Raw genomic sequence first — 18,220 nt, 5'->3', positions numbered from 1 at the left:
AAGCAGGGTAAATAGAAGAGACGTGCTCACTAGGTTAGTACAGAAAACTTGGTATTGAAATGTACCAGTTGCCGAAACCGGTTTGGCTCAGTGGGTAGAGCGTCGGCCTGCGGACTGAAAGGTCCCAGGTTCGATTCCGGTCAAGGGCATGTACCTGGGTTGCGGGCACATCCCCAGTAGGAGATGTGCAGGAGGCAGCTGATCGATGTTTCTCTCTCATCGATGTTTCTAACTCTCTATCTCTCTCCCTTCCTCTCTGTAAAAAATCAATAAAATATATTAAAAAAAAGAAAAAGAAATGTACCAGTAGCCTATAGAACATGAGAGGTACGTGTGGATTAACACTTGCAAAAATTAATGTTTATTTGTGATCATTTTCACGCAATTATTTTTTTATTGATTTTTATTGATGTATTTTTGCCAGTATTGTCAGTAGTGGTGAGCTGTCCTATGCTGTGCCTCTGTCACCTGATGCCCATTGTTTCAGTTCATGTGAGGTTCACGTGGCAGAGGCGCTCCCCTCACTGCAGAGTTGGTAGTCTCCCTTTCTCAGTAGGAAGGGTTTAGTAGGGATTTGTTGAGAGACGTTCAAAGTCCATTACGTGGTATCTAGAAAGGCCCCACTTCTTAGTTTCTATTTGCTTTGAATAATAGACGCCCTACTTTTCTTTCCTACAGATATTTGATTTTTGACATAGGAGCTTTAACCAGTCAGGCCGTGTTCCTGTAAATATTCATTATATTCTATATTCATGTCACGGACATACTGTCCATGATCACTTTTTTAATATTCTGGAATGTTTACAAGAATCATATTAATTTATCTTCAATTCAGCTAAATTTCTATGATTGTAGCCCTAACCAGTTTGGCTCAGTGGACAGAGTGTCAGCCTGCGGATTCCAGGGTCCCAGGTTCGATTCCAGTCAAGTGTGGAAAGGAAAATAAGACTCCAACACAACATGCAGGTGAATGGCCAACGGCACCTTTTGGTCGCCGTTCTAACCTATTTATTTCCTTCAAAGTTATACAATCAATCATTGTTGCTAAGTGCGGTTACTAAATCAAGTGAATTACATAAAACATCATTAGTCAATTTTTGCCCCGTTACCAAGATATTATTAATCAACTTGCCCTGTTGCCCTAGCTATTAGTATCAACTTGCCCCATTGCCCCGACTACTAATATTAACTTGCCCCGTTTCCTAGACTATTACAAACTTGCCCCGTTTCCCAGACTACCCTCGACCATAGTTGGTTCCATTTCCCCAGCAACTGCCAACATACCTGAGAGGGACATTCAGAGGTCACAGTGGCCACGCACCCGGAACCAGCAGTTTGCTGCGGCATCTACAGGTACGCTCCCACATATCCCCCCTTTTTAGTCAACCTCTCTTAAAAAAGATTAAAAACAGTACTAAGATAGCCACTAGTATTGCAGGGATCCAGGAACTGGGAATAATGGAAGAGAACCAGGTCTTTGGGTGCCATTGCAGGCGACCCCACAGGTCTGCCCACACTTGTTCTCGGGAAACGGTTATTAATCCTGCCAATTCAGTGTGCACTTGCTTCTCTAAGGATCCAATATCCTGAGAAAGATTACTATTAAAAACTTCTAGGAGAGCTTGTTGCTCATCACTCCAAGATTCATTGGCATAAATGAAGTTAGTAACACAAATTCGGGTAAACTGTGCATCACAGGTTAATTGCTGCTGTCTGACTGTGGCCTGCTGACGCTGACCAATCCACAAAACGGTAGCCTCCAGAGCTTCTAGCCTAGCCATAATCTGCTGATAAATGGCTACCTGTGTTTCCAAGTTAGAGGTCAGGTTGTGAACCTACTATCCACTTGTTGGGCTGTAAGGATAGAGGTCTCCAAGGCAAATCCTGATGCTACAGCAGAAGAGATAATTACCATAGTAGACATAATAAAAGCTATTGAATATACAGAGGAACAGTGGGTACATTCCAGGTGAGGGTCTGGTTAAACAATGCTTGAAAACGAGAGTCCCCCAAATGTCCATTAGGCCTCACCCAAGTCCCTTGAATATAGTCCGAGTCATTAGTAGTCTAAGGCGGATCAGGATCATTCCAAGTCTGCAGAGTGAAGGTTGGTGGATTAATCATATGAGTCCAGTGAACCACAGCCGAAGTCACTGGAAAAAGTCCAGTCAAGGTGATCAAAGCCAAAATCAACCCCCAGGAAGAGTTCTGAGTGAATGCTTTGAGCTTCCGCATCCAGCCTCTTCAAAGAGCGCCAGGTAATAGGAGGAGCTATCTCCATCTGCCGACCACCCCTCCGCTGGAGCGCATCCTGAAGGTTTATGGCTTCTATCCTCTTCCTCAGAGATCCATCGCAAACTCGGTTGTTGGGGTCTGCATCTGGAACTTAAACACAAGCATACCCTCTTCCCCAAGTTAGCAACTCCACCGGGCCTTTCCAAAAGGAGGATTCCTGATCCCGGTACATTACTTTAGGATTAGGCTTATGTTCTTGAGGAACTAAGTGTTGTTTAGTAGCCATTTCCCCATGCTGCTGATATAAAAAATTTAAAAAATACAGTGCCCTATTTAGCCTATCTCTAGGCGTCATCCCTCTACTCCCCCTTTTTTGTTTTAACAATATAACCTTCAAGGTAGAATGGGCACGTTTTATAATACCCTGACTAGTGGGATTATAAGGGATGCTAGTAATATGAGTGAAGAATTGGGGAAATGTTGTAATGCTAAAATTAAAGCTTTTATCTCAGCTCGCTGGGTGTTGGAATATTTCTTAGCAGTAAATTGCTTCTAGCTTCTATGCTTACTCCAGCAAATCCCAGCTACACCAGTATTTCCTGATCTATTAGTAAAAACAGTCATTGCATTCTCTAAAGGAGTGAAAGAAATAACTCTAAAAGGTTAACATTGTCTTCTCGCCACTCTGCGTCTGCGCCCTGGTGTTAGGCACTCAGCTTGGCGCTTTCCCGCGCTCGCCCTTGGCCCACTCCTTCGCAGCCCAGCTTTCTTTGCAGCCTCCCGCTCCTCCTCCTTCCCTAAGCCATTGCGGCTATGGTGGACAGCGCCAGTGAGAGTGATACAAGGGGAAGCCAGAGGGCACTGTCATCTCGCAGTTCCGCCTGGAGGAGCTCACCAACTGCCTAGCCTCCTGGCAAGGGGGAATAATCTCATCTCCAGGGGAAAGATTTTTAGAATCCGGCGGAGCCAGAGGGTCCATCATTATCTGACGCCCTTCCTTATCCGCCCCTTCCTCATCTGCTTTTTCCAGTTCTTCTGACACCAAGGCTGCTGTAATAGGCGCCTGAGTTGGCTGCAAGGGCTGCAAAGCAGTGGTAATATAAGCCCAGGTTCCTAAAACAGAACCTCCCATCGCACTGCCTCTCTCCTTAATGTACTGCCCACACGGTTCCACACCTCCACGTCCAGCGTGCCTTTATCCTGGAACCACAGACAGTGATAATGAATTTGCTCTATGAATAGAGTCAATAAATCACACACAGCCAGTCGCCCGAAGCAACTGCTGGATAAGCTTTAAAAAAAGCTGTTTATCCTTAATCATGGAATTCCCCATGCTTTTATCCTGAAGGCTACTCACCCAAGCTCTTTCGGATTCCGCCGAAATCCCTCCGATCGAACTCCCCTGTCTTTCCACGGACCTACGCTGCTCCCCTTGGCAAGCGGCACTGGATTCCTCACACGGGGCACCAGCTGTGGAAAGGAAAATAGGACACCTACACAACATGCAGGTGAATGGCCAACGGCACCTTTTGGTCGCCGTTCTAACCTATTTATTTCCTTCAAAGTTATACAATCAATCATTGTTGCTAAGTGCGGTTACTAAAACAAGTGAATTACATAAAACATCATTAGTCAATTTTTGTCCCGTTACCAAGGTATTATTAATCAATTTGCCCCGTTGCCCCAACTACTAATATTAACTTGCCCCATTTCCTAGACTATTATAAACTTGCCCCGTTTCCCAGACTACCCTCGACCATACTTGGTTCCATTTCCCCAGCAACTGCCAACATACCTGAGAGGGACATTCAGAGGTCACAGTGGCCACGCACCCAGAACCAGCAGTTTGCTGCGGCATCTACAGGGACACTCCCACAGTCAAGGGCATGTACCTTGGTTGTGGGCACATACCCAGGAGGGAGTGTTCAGGAGGCAGCTGATTGATGTTTCTCTCTCATCGATGTTTCTAAATCTCTATCCCTCTCCCTTCCTTTCTGTAAAAATTCAATAAAATAAAAAAAAAAAAAAATTTCTATGATTGTAGCTCTCCACTAATGATATACTGAAATCTATACTAATAAAAGGGTAATATTCTAATTAGACCGGGAGACCTTCCGGACGTCCTTCCAGACAAAGCCATGGTGGCAGAGCTGAGGCAGAGGCGATTAAGGGCGATCAGGCCAGGAAGGGAGGGTAGTTGGGAGTGATCAGGCCAGCGGGGGCGGGGGGCATTTGGGGTTGAGCAGGGCCAGCAGGTAGAGTGTGTAGTAGTGATTAGGCAGGCAGGCCGGTGAGTGGTCAGGAGCCAGCAATCTTGGATTGTGAGAGGGAATTGGGCCTAAACCAGCAGTTGGACATCCCCTGAGGGGTCCCAGATTGGAGAGGGTGCAGGCTGGACTCAGGGACACCCCTACCCCCCACCCTGTTCACAGTTTTGTGCACCAGGCCACTAGTTTTCCCATAAATGAGTGCCTAAGAAATAATAGGTCTAATTTGTTTTCTATCATTATGTGAATTCTTCACCATATTTTGTTTATAATACTCAAAGGGTATCATTCACAAATAGATTTATGAAATTTATGGAATCACAAAATAATCTTGAGTTCATTGACATGACAGTTCTGTTTTCTATCTCTTTTATATTGTGCACTAGAGGCCCAATGGACAAAATTCTTACACCTGGGCGGGAGCGGGGGGTGGAAGGGGTTGTTTCTCAGCCAGGCCTGCAGTCTCTCACAGTCTGGGTGCCCCAGGATCAATCACCCCAAAGAGGTAGACCCTGCCCATCTGTCACGGCCAGCAGTGGCCTGGGTCTTCCTCTTTCGGGCAAACATAGAGCCCACCCAGCTGATCGTTTGCCCTACTGGCCAGTGGGCTGGGCCTCCTACTGTAGGGCGATTAATGGGGTGATAGCCAGGCCTATGACCAATCACATCGCACTTGCATTGGCTCACCTGGCACCAGTGTGTATCATACTGTGGTCGTCTAGAGTCCTGCTGTTCTGTCATTCAGTCGATTTGAATATTACACTTTTATTATTGTAGATAGTTCTCATAGATGTGTCTGACTCTACATACAATGTTAACATTATTTGAGGTATTTTTTCTTACTTGCTTAACCTGTCTTTATTACTCTTCTCAGTTACCAAAACTGCTGTGAATACTCATGAAGTTTCTTTATTTTTTTAAATTGTAGGGATGACAAAGGAGAGGGAGAAGCAGCACTGAGTCAGCCAAGTGTGGGGAACAGGACAGACTGTAACCGGCAGCAGAGGGGACACAAAAGTGGGAAGAGAAAGACCCAGGTGTGTATGTAGATGGGAGCAATCAGAAAGACCAGGGAGAAAGAACAACTGAAGGTGAAATAGGTTTCAGGAGTTCCATGGTGCAGGAGTAGGGACAGAGATAGAGAAAAGGGGGAAAAGAGCAGGGGGTGGGGAGACAGAACATAGGAAAAGTTCAGTCAGCGTGGTTCAGTGGCGGAAGGTGGCCCTATGAACCAGGAGGTGACAGTTTGATTCCTGGTCTGGTTTTTTGGCTTAGTCCCCCCCTGGGGGGCTTGCAGGAGGCAAGCAATCAAGGAGTCTCTCTCATCATTAATGTTTCTATCTCTCCCTCACCCTTCCTCTCTGAAATCAATAAAATATATATTAAAACAAAAACAAAAAACATAGGAAAAGACAACATTGGAGAGAAAAGGAACAGGGAACAAAAACAGATCCATAGACAGAAATACATAGTAGTGGCAAGGAGGGGAACCCTGATCTGGGTCAGAGGTGAGCTGATGGGATGTGGAAGGTTAAGTTGTGATATATCGGCTTGTGGCTTATATGTTTAATTTAACAAGTGAATTGTTTAAACAGATTTGAATAAGTATTACAGATCTCCAATTTATAAAGCTTATGAATATTTTGTAATTATTTGCTACCCTTTGCAACCTTAATCACACAGAGGGAAAGACGTTCCTGATGGGTATGTTCCTGATGGGCCCCTTGTTATTTCCTGGGAATGCAAAAAGGAGGTGACCTGGGATAAGAGATGACTGAGTCTGATGTTTTATGAAGGAATATTAGAAGCACTGGATCTTTTTTTCTTTCCCAGGGATTTGAATTTTCTATCTCTGATATTCAATTCATGTAAATAGTCATTTAGTTCTGAAATCAGCATTGGTTACATCTCACAAGCACTTCTTATCATTGTTAATATAAGGCAGTCTCTCCCTTTTCAAAACTTTAAACCTAGAAATCATTACATTAAAAGAAACAACATAATTGTTTTGGTTTTAAATGCATTACGTGTAGTTCAGATTCTGAGCCCTGCATCCTTTCTACTGTTTATCACACCTCGAGACATCTATTGGCACTTAATAATATGAGGCGATCTCAGCGTGCGCTTGGTAAAGATGTCAATGATATCAACAGTCAGAAGCTAGTTTTTTGAGTTAGTCTAATGTTCAGCTCCTCTTTCCTTCCCTTTATGTGTGATTTGTTGATTTAGTGTCCATGAACCATAAAGGAGACGTTCCCCTAAGTCCTTCTTGTCCATTCTCTAAAAATATTAAAGGATGGACTGGATTGAACTAGAAATTGGTTCCCACATAGACCCTCCTCTATTCATGGTGAAGTCATTTGATGAGCATATTTCAATAGCTAACTTTTCCCAAAGGCTTTAGCATGAAGATCTATTCTCTGTAATTCCCTGGGAAAGGAGGAAGGAAATCTGCCTGGGAAACCTGCACGTGTACCAGTTCCTGCTTCAACCCCTCCCACTACCCAGAGGTCTCAGGGGTGCTGGGTGTGATGTCTGCTACCCAGGGCTACGGAAAACTGCTCTGAGGGAGCCTCGCAGATCCCAGAAGGGAACTGGTAAAAGATGCCATGTCATGGGTCTGAGGGCAGGCTTTTTCAAGGGAGGTAACAGGTGCTCTCCTGGGTTTGGGGATTTAGCGGAGCAGCACATGTTCTCATTTCTGTAGGAGTTTGTGGAAGTGTTTGACACATGAAGACAGAAAAAAGCACCTCCCAGTGTGGTCTCCATGTAGGAGCTCATTTCTCCTGACTCTATCCTGTGACACAGGACAGGAGGGGTGGCCTTTTCCTCATTTCCAGGTCCTTCTGACTGTGAGTGTGAGATGAGCTGATTAACAGGCTGTAGGGGTGCTTTTGAAGGCACATTCTGTGACTCCTCAACATATTGTCACCTGAGAAAACATCCCAGATCCGGACCAAATGGCTGCTTCTCAGGTAAAAGATGTGTCCTGTGTCAGTGGCTATGTTTGCTTTTCCTTGAACATCTGTTGATACATTTCTCTTTCCCTTCCCACCCCTGTGTCTACTCTGCTGCCCCTTTTACACTCTGTCCGTTTCCCCACAGTTGGATGACTCAGTGCTGCTTCTCCCTCTGCTCCATCATTCCTAAACCCCCCTTTCTTTTCCTGCACCTGCTCCCCCAATTCTTCCTGAACCAGTCTCTTTGTCTGAAGTGCCTCTCCCTTTCTTGCCCCCACTTCTGTTCACCAGAACCCCTCTCCCTCGCAGCTCCCCTTGGTCTCTCTGGGGCGCCTTCCTCTCCATATTTCTCTACTTCTGATGTTCTTTCTGTTCCAAGTTGTTTTCCTTTCCTTATTTCTTTCCTTTTTTCTGATGATAGTCAGTGTCAGCAGTTTCTATATTTCCCTCTCTCTTTTTTAATGTATGTTTTTATTTATTTCAGAATGAGAAGGAGAGGGAGAGAGATAAAAACATCAATGAGAAGAGAGAATCATTGATCAGCTGCCTCCTGCACACCCCCCACTGGGGATGGAGTCCGAAACTTGCGTGTGCCCTGACCAGGAATGGAAACCTGCCCTCCTGGTTCATAGGTTAACACTCTACCCGTGAACCACACTGGCCCGGCTATACTTCTCTCCATTTTCCCAGAGGCTTCTCTGCCTTCATTTTATGCAGCCTCCCCAAGGTCCAGAAGCATTCCCTCCTTTAATTAATGACTTTCAACTACTCAGAACATCCCTTTAGTGATAGATCCACCTGGGAAGGCAGCCATATATAACATCCTGTTGGGATGGGGTCAGAGGCTCTTGTGTCTTGAAGAAGGGAAAGCAGGTTTTAGGTTCAAGTGGCTACAGCATCAATTCTTGGTCAGGGGTAAGAAAATGTACATTTTACTGCTCAGAATAGCTCAGAAAGTTCTGAAAGAAGAGTAAATAGTAAATAGAAGAGACTTGCTCACTAGATTAGTACGAAAGACTTGGTAGGTAAATATTCTATTAGCTTACAGAACATGAGAGATACCCGTGGATTGACACTTGGAAAAATTAATGTTTATTTGTGATCATTTCCATATAATTCCTTCTTTTTTATTTTATTTATTTATTTTTTTTTATTATTAGTTAAGGTATTACAAATGTGTCTTCATCCCCCCCCATTAACCCCCAACCTCCCCCACACACACAAACTCATGCTCCCATCCCCCTGTTGTCCATGTCCATTGGTTTGGCTTATATACATGTATACAAGTCCTTCGGTTGATCTCTTCCCCTTACCCCCGCCCTCCCCTACTTTCCTTCTGGGGATTGATAGCCTGATCGCTGTTTCTCAGTCTTTGGGTCTATCCCTTTTCATCAGTCTATGTTGTTCTCTATAATCCACAAATGAGTGAGATCATGTGGTATTTATCTTTCTCTGACTGGCTTATTTCACTTAGCATAATGCTCTCCAGTTCCATCCATGCTGTTGCAAAAGGCAAGAGTTCCCTTTTTTTTACCGCAGCATAGTATTCCATTGTGTATATGTACCACAGTTTTCTAATCCACTCATCTGCTGATGGGCACCTACTATGCCCAATTAATATTCGACAAAGGAGGCAAGAGCATACAATGGAGTCAAGACAGTCTTTTCAATAAATGGTGTTGGGAAAATTGGACAGATACATGCAAAAGGATGAAACTAGATCACCAACTCACACCATACACAAAAATAAACTCAAAATGGATAAAAGACTTAAACGTAAGACGGGAAACCATAAAAATACTAGAGGAATCCACAGGCAGCGAAATCGCAAACATATGCCGAAGAAATTTCTTCTCTGATAATGCTCCTAGGGCAATGGAAACTAAAGAGAAAATAAACAAATGGGACTACATCAAAATTCCTTCTTTATTGAGGTATTTTTGGCAGTAATGTCACAGCAGTGGTGACCTGACTTTCTGTGTGCCTCAGTCACTTGATGCCCATTGTCTCAGTCCACCTGATGTTCACATGGCAGAGGTGCTTCCCTAACTGCAGAGTTAATAGTCTCCCTTTCTCAGGAACAAGGCTGTAGTAGCGATTTAATGACATTTGTGCAGAGACCATCACTTCACATCTGGAAATGTCCCACTTCTTAGTTTGCATTTCCTTTGGAAAATGAAGGATTTACTTTTCTTTCCTACAGATCATTGGCTTTTTCATGGGAGCTTGAACTAATCAGGCCTTGATTCTTCAAATTTTTGTTATATTCTATACTCCCATCACAGACATATCCTACATGGTCATTTTTTGTATTTTCTAGAAAGTTTCCAAGAATGATATTATGAATGTATGTTCAATTTCATTAAATCTCTACGAAATAGCTCTCCACTAATGATACATAAAAATTTTGAAAGAATTGTACTGATAATAAATATTAGTTCCCCCAGGCTCCTGTGGATTAGTGGTGGAGGTTTCGATTCTTGGTCCAGGGCAAGTAGTTCCTGGGAATCTGCGGTAGGCAGCCAATCCATGTATCTTTGTGTCTCTTTCACATTGATGTCTCTCTCTCTCTCTCTCTCTCTCTCTCTCCTTCTCATCCCTCTACCTCTCTGCTGTCCGCTCTCTAAAACTCAATGGAAAAAATCTCCCCACGTGAGGATTTACAACCACAAAAAGGAAAGTAGGTTTAACTCAGCCGTGGGCAAACTACGGCCTGTGGGCCGGATCTGGCCTGTTTGAAATGAATAAAACTAAAAAAAAAAAAAAAAAAAAGACCATACCCTTTTATGTAATGATGTTTACTTTGAATTTATATTAGTTCACACAAACACTCCATCCATGCTTTTGTTCCGGCCCTCCGGTCCAGTTTAAGAACCCATTGTGGCCCTCGAGTCAAAAAGTTTGCCCACCCCTGGTTTAACTTGTTTTGTATCCTTATGTTTCTCTCCTTATCCTATATAATAAAGAGCTAATATGCAAATGGTCTTTACACCCTCATGCCATCACGCTGTGATGCCCTCGTGCTGTCACAATCCATCACATTGTGAGTGTGGAGCTGTGGAGGCCGGTCCCGATGTCTCCAGCTCTGCATGGCGAGGTTGGGGGATCCCCCTGAGGCCGCAGACCCCTCCCCAGCACCGGGATGGGAGGCTGGGTGTCCCACCAGGCAGGTTGCCCAATGGGGTTGGGGCCAGCAAGAAATTTCTATTATAGAGAAAGGGCAAATAGCAATATTAAAATATTTCCTCTGATTAATTCCCTTTTAATGTGCATGAATTTCATGCACCGGGGCACTAGTTTGTTTATAAAACACAATGGGGATCACACACAAATAGATTCATAAGATTTACAGGATCACTAAACCACCTTGATTTCATAGTTGTAAAATGTGTGTCTCTGTGCTTAAACTCTTTACATTATTTCAGCTATTTTTTCTTTTTTCTTATTTTCTCAAGTACATTTTTATCTATTTCAGAGATGAAGGTAGAGGTAGAGAGAGACATATCAATGATGAGAGAAAATCATTGATCGGCTGCCTCCTGCACATCCCCTACTGGGGATTGAGCTTGCAATGAGAATTAATCCCACGACTCTTAAGTGCACAGTCTGACACTGTCCACTGAGACAAACTAGCTAGGGCTTTGCCTTAATTGTAAAGTTTATTTTCCTGTAAAGGTAAATCTATATCTAGGATTTGTGGACATATGTCATCCTCATTTCTCAGTGTTCGAAATCATATCAAGGAAAGTTACTGGGGCCAGGTGATCTTATTAGGTGATTCAGTATACTCCCATAGGTCCCAACCTCTTCTAACACTGTTTTCATGTTGTGAAACTTGAACTCTTTTGGTGACCTCTTGGTAAATATTTATTTTCTTTCAGGGACCTTTGACCTTCAGGGATGTGGCCATACATTTCTCTCAGGAGGAGTGGGAATATCTGGACCCAGCTCAGCGGAAATTGTACCTGGATGTGATGGTGGAAAACTGCAGCAACCTGGCCTCCCTGGGTGAGGATGACTTCCTTCCCGAGTTCCTACTCCACCCGCAGGGTTTTCCTTTATTATTTTAACATCTCTAGGGGCTTCTGCTTTCGGTGCTAGATTCTTGCTCTCAAGGAACAAATTGAGCTCTAGCTAGTTTGGCTCAGTAGATACAGCACGGGTCTGTAGACTGAAAGGTTCTAGGTTTGATTCTGGTCAGGGCCAATGCCAGGGTTGCTGGCTCTCTCCTCAGTGGGGGCGTGCAGGAGATAGCCTATCAGTGATTCTCATCATTGATTTTTCTCTTTCTCTCCCTCTCCCTTTCCCTCTGAAACCAATAAAAAAAATACATTTTTTTTAAAAAAGGAACAAATTGGGTGTCCTTGGGTATAAAAGAAAGGCTTTGTGATATATGTGAATTAAGAACTCACACATTACATGTTGCCTACAATTATTGAGGTTCTATAAGAAAATATTTTAGAAAATTATTTTCTAGAATATTGTAATATTCTAACATGTCTTCTGGCCAGAGTACAACCTGGATTGGAAATGGGAAAGCCTCTATCAAAATTCACACTCCATTTTCTTTTCTTTCTTTTTTTTCTTTTTTTTTAATATTTTTTATTGATTAAGATATTACATATGTGTCCTTATCCCCACGTTACCCCCTACCCCGCCCCCCCCCCACTAATGCCCTCACCCCCCTGTTGTCCGTGTCCATTGGTTAGGCCTATATGCTTGCATATAAGTCCTTTGGTTGATTTTTCCCCCTTACCACCACCCTCCCCTACCTTCCCCCCAAGGCCCAACAGTCCAATCAATGCCTCTCTGTTTCTGGATCAGTCCTTGTTCATCAGTTTATGTTGTTCATTATATTCCACAAATGAGTGAGATCATGTGGTATTTATCCTTCTCTCACTGGCTTATTTCACTTAGCATAATGCTCTCCAGTTCCATCCATGCTGTGGCAAATGGTAAGAGTTCCTTTTTCTTCTTCCTCTTCTTAAAGAATACCTTTCAGCATTTCATATAATGCTGGTTTGGTGGTGATGAACTCCTTTAGCTTTTTCTTATCTGTGAAGCTCTTTATCTGACCTTCAATTCTGAATGATAGCTTTGCTGTGTTTTTATAATATTGCCATTGCATGCCAGGAGGTTTAAGCAGGTATCATTTGCAAATGTAGGCAACTCTTTGTCCCTCTTTGATGTGAGTTTTCCTCATTGTACCTATCTTGAGCTTTGTTGAATCCTTCAGTGGGTCTTGGAGTACTCAAAACTGTCATTGGCCTATAGTTGCTGGTAACTTCAACACTCACCACCTGATTGTCAAACTTGAAAATTTGTTTTCTTTCAGGTATGTCATCTGAAGATGACCCAGCCTTTATTCCAAAGCCCGGAATACAAGATTTGTTCTCTGAAATAATACTGGTAAGATATAAAAGGTGTCACTTTGATAATGTACACTTAATAAAAGCCTTGGAATTTGAGGAAGAGTGTGATGAGAAGAGAGGGAATTAATATAAACAGAACTAATCTGGAATAGTTATCATAATAAAATTGTTGTTACCTATACAGGTCAAGAGTATTATGCTTTTGGGAAACCTCCCATATTAAAGTCAGTTCCATTGGCAGATCAATGTGTTTCTGAAGGTGAAAGTCGAAAACAACTTTTTACTGTTATGCATTCTTGGAAAGGAAATCTGGAAAAATTAGGAATTGTAGTCTGTAGTGTAAATAATCCTTTGAATTGCTTAAAATGTAGGGTGGGATTATATTTTCATGCAATCATTTCTAAAATGTAGAGATTTATGATATACCTATAAAATTTAAATGTACTCAATTTGGAAATCTTGTTAATTATATATATATATATATATATATATATATATATATATATATATATATATTCTATTGATTTTTTACGGAGAGGAAGGGAGAGGGCTAGAGAGTTAGAAACATTGATGAGAGAGAAACATTGATTAGCTGCCTCCTGCACACTCCCTACTGGGAATATGCTTGCAACCAAGGTACATGCCCTTGACTGGAATTTGAACCTGGGAATCCCCCAGTCCGCAGGCTGATGCTCTATCCACTGAACCAAACCAGCTAGGGCTTATTATTGCTTTTAAATATATTTTTATTAAATTCAGAGAAGTAGTGAGAGGGAAAGAGTGAGAGAAACATCAATGATAAGAAAGAATCATTGATCAGCTGCCTCCTGCATGCCCGCTATGAGGATTAAACTCGAAACCTGAGCATGTGCCCTTGAGTGAAATTGAACCTGGGTCCCTTCAGTCCTCAGGGCAATGCTCTATCCACTGAGCCAATTAGGCTAGGTATTTTATTATTTTTTTATTAAAAAATATATTTTGTAAAGATACAAATTATGAACAACAAATATGCATCTATCAACAAGTGAATCTAAGAATCAAGTGAATAAATAATCTGATGAACAGAATGAACTGGTGATTATAATAGAATCAGGGACATAGAAAGGGAATGGACTGACTATTCTTTTTTTTTTTTTAATATATTTTATTGATTTTTCACAGAGAGGAAGGGAGAGAGATAGAGAGTTAGAAACATCGATGAGAGAGAAACATCGATCAGCCGCCTCCTGCACATCTCCTACTGGGGATGTGCCTGCAACCCAGGTACATGCCCTTGACCGGAATCGAACCTGGGACCCTTCAGTCCGCAGGCCGACGCTCTATCCACTGAGCCAAACCGGTTCTGGCATGGACTGACTATTCTTGGGGGGGAAAGGGGTGTGGAAGATGCGGGAAGAGACTGGACAAAAATCGTGCACCTATGGATGAGGACAGTGGGTGGGGAGTGAGGGCGGAGGATGGGGCGGGAACTGGGAGGAGGGGAGTTATGGGGGGGGGGAAAAGAGGAACAGATGTAATAATCTGAACAATTAAGATTTAATTAAAAAATATATATATATATTTTTATTGATTTTAGATAGGAACATAGCAAAAGAGAGAAAGGCAAACATCAATGATGAGAGATAATCATTTCTTGGCTGCCTCCTGCATTCCTCATACTGGGGACTGATTCTAAACCCAGGTCTTGTGCCCTCACCCGGAATGGAACCATGACCATCTTGCTCATACCTTGAAGCTCAATGAATAAGCCATGCTTGCTGGGCAATTTGGCAATCTTTTAAACAGGGATGCATTTTCCTTTCTCTGACAATGTTTTGTATTTATTTTTGTGTAAAATTTTAATAAATTAGGAAAGCTTTTTCTATACAACCCTCTTTGTTTAATGAGTATCACGTACTGGTTCTTATGCAACAACTGTACACATTTAATGAAGTTATAACTGTCGGCCTTTCTATCTCCCATTATCACCAGAGTACCTATAATGGAGAGAGCAGTTATCAATGGATTGAACATTGGAAAAACTTTAAGCAAGAGTCATATCTTAATCATCAATGGAGAAGGGAGCTTGTAGAGGACCGTTATATAAGTGGAAAAGTCATTGACCAAATGTCCAATCACAATGTACATCAGGTTATTCTTATTGTAGAGAAGACACGCAAAGAAGGTAAATGTGTCCAGTCTTTTCATTATTCTTCAAATTACACAAAACAAGAGAATATTCATTTGGGGGAGGAGGCTGACAAGTGGAATCCTTGTGGTAGATTTTCCAGTCAAATATTCAATCTAAATAAAATGAAAAAATTCCATAATGGAGAAAAATCTTATAAATGTAAAGATTCTGGTAAAATATCTACTTGGCATTCAGGTTGTACTCTAAATCAGAAAGTTGATACTGGAGAGAAGCCTTACAAATGTAAAGCATGTGGCAAAACCTTTAAATGTCATTCATCTCTTATTGTACATGAGGGAAGAATTCATACTATTGCACAATTTTACAAACTCAGAGAAGATGGGCAAGGCTTCTGTCAGTCCTCAGGACATATTCAACATCATAGAAATTATACTGGAGAAAAGTCTTATAAATGTTCAGAATGTGACAAAGACTTTAACCGGTGCTCTACCCTTAGCATTCATCTGAGAATTCACACTGGAGAAAAACCTTATGACTGTAGAGATTGTGGCAAAGCCTATGGCAGCTCCTCAGACCTTACTAAGCATCAGAGAGTTCATACTGGAGAGAAGCCTTATAAATGTAGAGAATGTGGTAAAGCCTTTAGATGGTCCTCACATCTTAATACACATCAGAGAGTTCATACTGGAGAGAAGCCTTTTAAGTGTAGAGAATGTGGCAAAGCCTTTAGATGGTCCTCACACCTTACTAGACATCAGAGAGTTCATACTGGAGAGAAGCCTTATAAATGTGGAGTATGTGGCAAAGTCTTTAGATGGTCCTCAGAACTTACTCCGCATAAGAGAGTTCATACTGGAGAGAAACCTTATAAATGTAGAGAATGTGGCAAAGCCTTTACAAGGTCCTCACACCTTACTACGCATCAGAGAGTTCATACTGGAGAGAAGCCTTATAAATGTGGAGAATGTGGTAAAGCCTATAGGTGGTACTCACACCTTACTACCCATCAGAGAGTTCATACCGGAGAGAAGCCTAATAAATGTAGAGAATGTGGGAAAGCCTTTATATGGTCCTCAGAACTTACTCTGCATAAGAGAGTTCATACTGGAGAGAAGCCTTATAAATGTAGAATATGTGGCAAAGCCTTTAGAAGATCCTCAGAACTTACTAAGCATCAGAGAGTTCATACTGGAGAGAAGCCTTATAAATGTGGAGAATGTGGCAAAGCCTATAGATGGTCCTCACACCTCACTTCGCATCAGAGAGTTCATACTGCAGAGAAGCTTTATAAATATGGAGAATATGGCAAAGTATAGATGCTTTTCAGAACTTAGTACACATAACAGAGGTCATACTGGAGAGAAACCTTGTAAATATACAGTATGTGGCAAGGCCTTTAGAAGGTCCTCAGAAGTCTTATACCATATATGTAGAGAATGTGGAAAACCTTCACTGTAGCATCATACGTAAATTATCGTCAGAGAGTTTACACTGGAGAGAAGCCTTATAAACGTAGAGTATGTGGCAAATCTGTTGGTAGGTCTTCAGACTTTACTGCACAGCGGAGAGATCATACTGGAGAGAAGCCTGTTAAATATAGAAAGTACGACAAAGATTTTATTTACTGTTTCTGCCATACTAGACAGCATAGATTTCATAGTAGAGAGAAGTCTTAGAGATGTGCAGAGTTTCGTGAGTCCTTGACCAGCAGTGAGAACTTACTGAACATCACAGAATTCACTCTGGACAGAAGCCTAATGAATGTGAAAAATGGAAAAAAGCCTTGAAAAGTCATTCAGGTATTACTGTACTTGAGAGACTTCCTAACAGAGAGAGTCCTTACAAATGTAAAGAATAGGCTGGAAAAAAAAAAAAAAAAAAAAAGAATAGGCTGGAGCCTTTACCCACAGCTCAAAATTTACTAAACATCAGAGATTTCATACTGGAGGAAACCTTACACTGTAGAAAATGTGAGAAAGCACTGGCTGGCATGGCTTGGTGGCTTACCTTCGACCACCCACCACAATGTCAGGGTGCAATTCCTGGTCAGGGCAGTGGCCCTGGTTGCGGAAGCGATCTCCAGAGTGGGGCCAGTAGAAAGAAGCTGATCCACAATTCCCTCTTATACATATTTCTCTCAAGCACTCTCCTTTCTTTTCTGAAATCAATAAAAATATATTTTGAAAGAGGAAACAAAATTGTGAGGAAACATTTAGTCAGTGTGTATTCCTTCCTGTACATCAGAGAGTTTATACTGGAGAGAAACCTTACAAATGTAATGAGTGAGGTTAATCCTTTTCTTGTCAATGGAGTATTATTTAACATCAGAGAATTCATTGTGAAGGAAAGCCTTACAAATGTGAAGAAGGAGGCACAACTTTTAATTTTCCTTGTTGTCTTACTCAACACAAGAGAACTCGTAGTGGAGGGAACACCTATAAATGTACTGTGTGCAACTTTGATCAGCAGTGGGGTTGCCTGCATTATGAAGCTACGTTGTTGAGCATGGACCCATGAACCAGGAAGTCATCGTTCATTTCCCGATTAAGTTTCATGCCCTGTTTGTGGACTGGATATCCAGTAGTTTTCATGCAAGAGGCACCTGATAGATGATTCTCTGTTATCATTGCTGTTTCTATCTCTTTCCCTCTCCCTTCTCTCTCAAATCCTATATCACTGATGTTGTAGTACAACGTAGGAGATGTTTCATACCCAGCATGCAGAATTGCCATGAACTCTGCATTGAAGAGAGGACATCTGTTTCCAAGCTGCACTCCTAGCTGAACCCAGAAAATTAAGTTTATTTCTTTCATTTCCTATTTCATATTCTCAGTGTTATTTTTTTTTCTTCTCATTTTTCTACTCAGCTGATACTCTTTTCTGCAGCGCTTTAACAATGCCATCTAAACCTCTTCTTCTCCCACATGAGCCCTCTGGCCCGTGTAGCTTCTGTTCTGCAATTTAGAATTTTACTAATGCGATAACTGACTTCAGAATTTGGCAGTATCTTGCTTTATATTCATGAAGTAGGAAGGTGACCGTTGATGTTTCCCTGCTGGATTCTAGATTTTGAATATGAATGTTAATTTTTGGATTATAATAAATTGGCTTCTGTGTGCTTTATCACTAGAATGATTTTTCTTGTCTTGACTTTCATTAAGAATGTCTGTGTTACCTCATTACCTTCTTTCTTGGAAGGACTCAGCCCTTGTTAAACAGATTTTATTGTCAATTACTTAAATGTTGCTTGTTATT

The 18,220-nt window shown here is 41.9% G+C and overlaps 1 protein-coding gene across 1 annotated transcript in view; it reads left to right on the top strand.

The window, feature by feature from the left end:
* The window catches only part of LOC118649210 (zinc finger protein 737-like), a 31,837-nt gene extending 15,408 nt beyond the window's left edge, over window positions 1–16,429 (top strand). The window contains exons 5-11 of the mRNA XM_036296092.1: window positions 1,270–1,353; window positions 3,584–3,743; window positions 5,431–5,539; window positions 7,311–7,477; window positions 11,344–11,470; window positions 12,798–12,871; window positions 14,806–16,429. Of these exons, the coding sequence (XP_036151985.1) occupies window positions 7,463–7,477; window positions 11,344–11,470; window positions 12,798–12,871; window positions 14,806–16,281 (1,692 nt within the window). The 5' untranslated portion in view covers window positions 1,270–1,353; window positions 3,584–3,743; window positions 5,431–5,539; window positions 7,311–7,462 and the 3' untranslated portion in view covers window positions 16,282–16,429. The remainder of the gene's footprint in view (window positions 1–1,269; window positions 1,354–3,583; window positions 3,744–5,430; window positions 5,540–7,310; window positions 7,478–11,343; window positions 11,471–12,797; window positions 12,872–14,805) is intronic.
* The last annotated feature ends 1,791 nt before the right edge of the window (window positions 16,430–18,220 follow it).

The sequence above is a fragment of the Myotis myotis genome, unplaced genomic scaffold, assembly GCF_014108235.1.
Source record: "Myotis myotis isolate mMyoMyo1 unplaced genomic scaffold, mMyoMyo1.p scaffold_m19_p_28, whole genome shotgun sequence".
In the NCBI taxonomy this organism is placed as follows: Eukaryota; Metazoa; Chordata; class Mammalia; order Chiroptera; family Vespertilionidae; genus Myotis; species Myotis myotis.
Note: the sequence above shows the minus strand (reverse complement) of the source record. Positions and strands in the feature narration are given on the sequence as shown.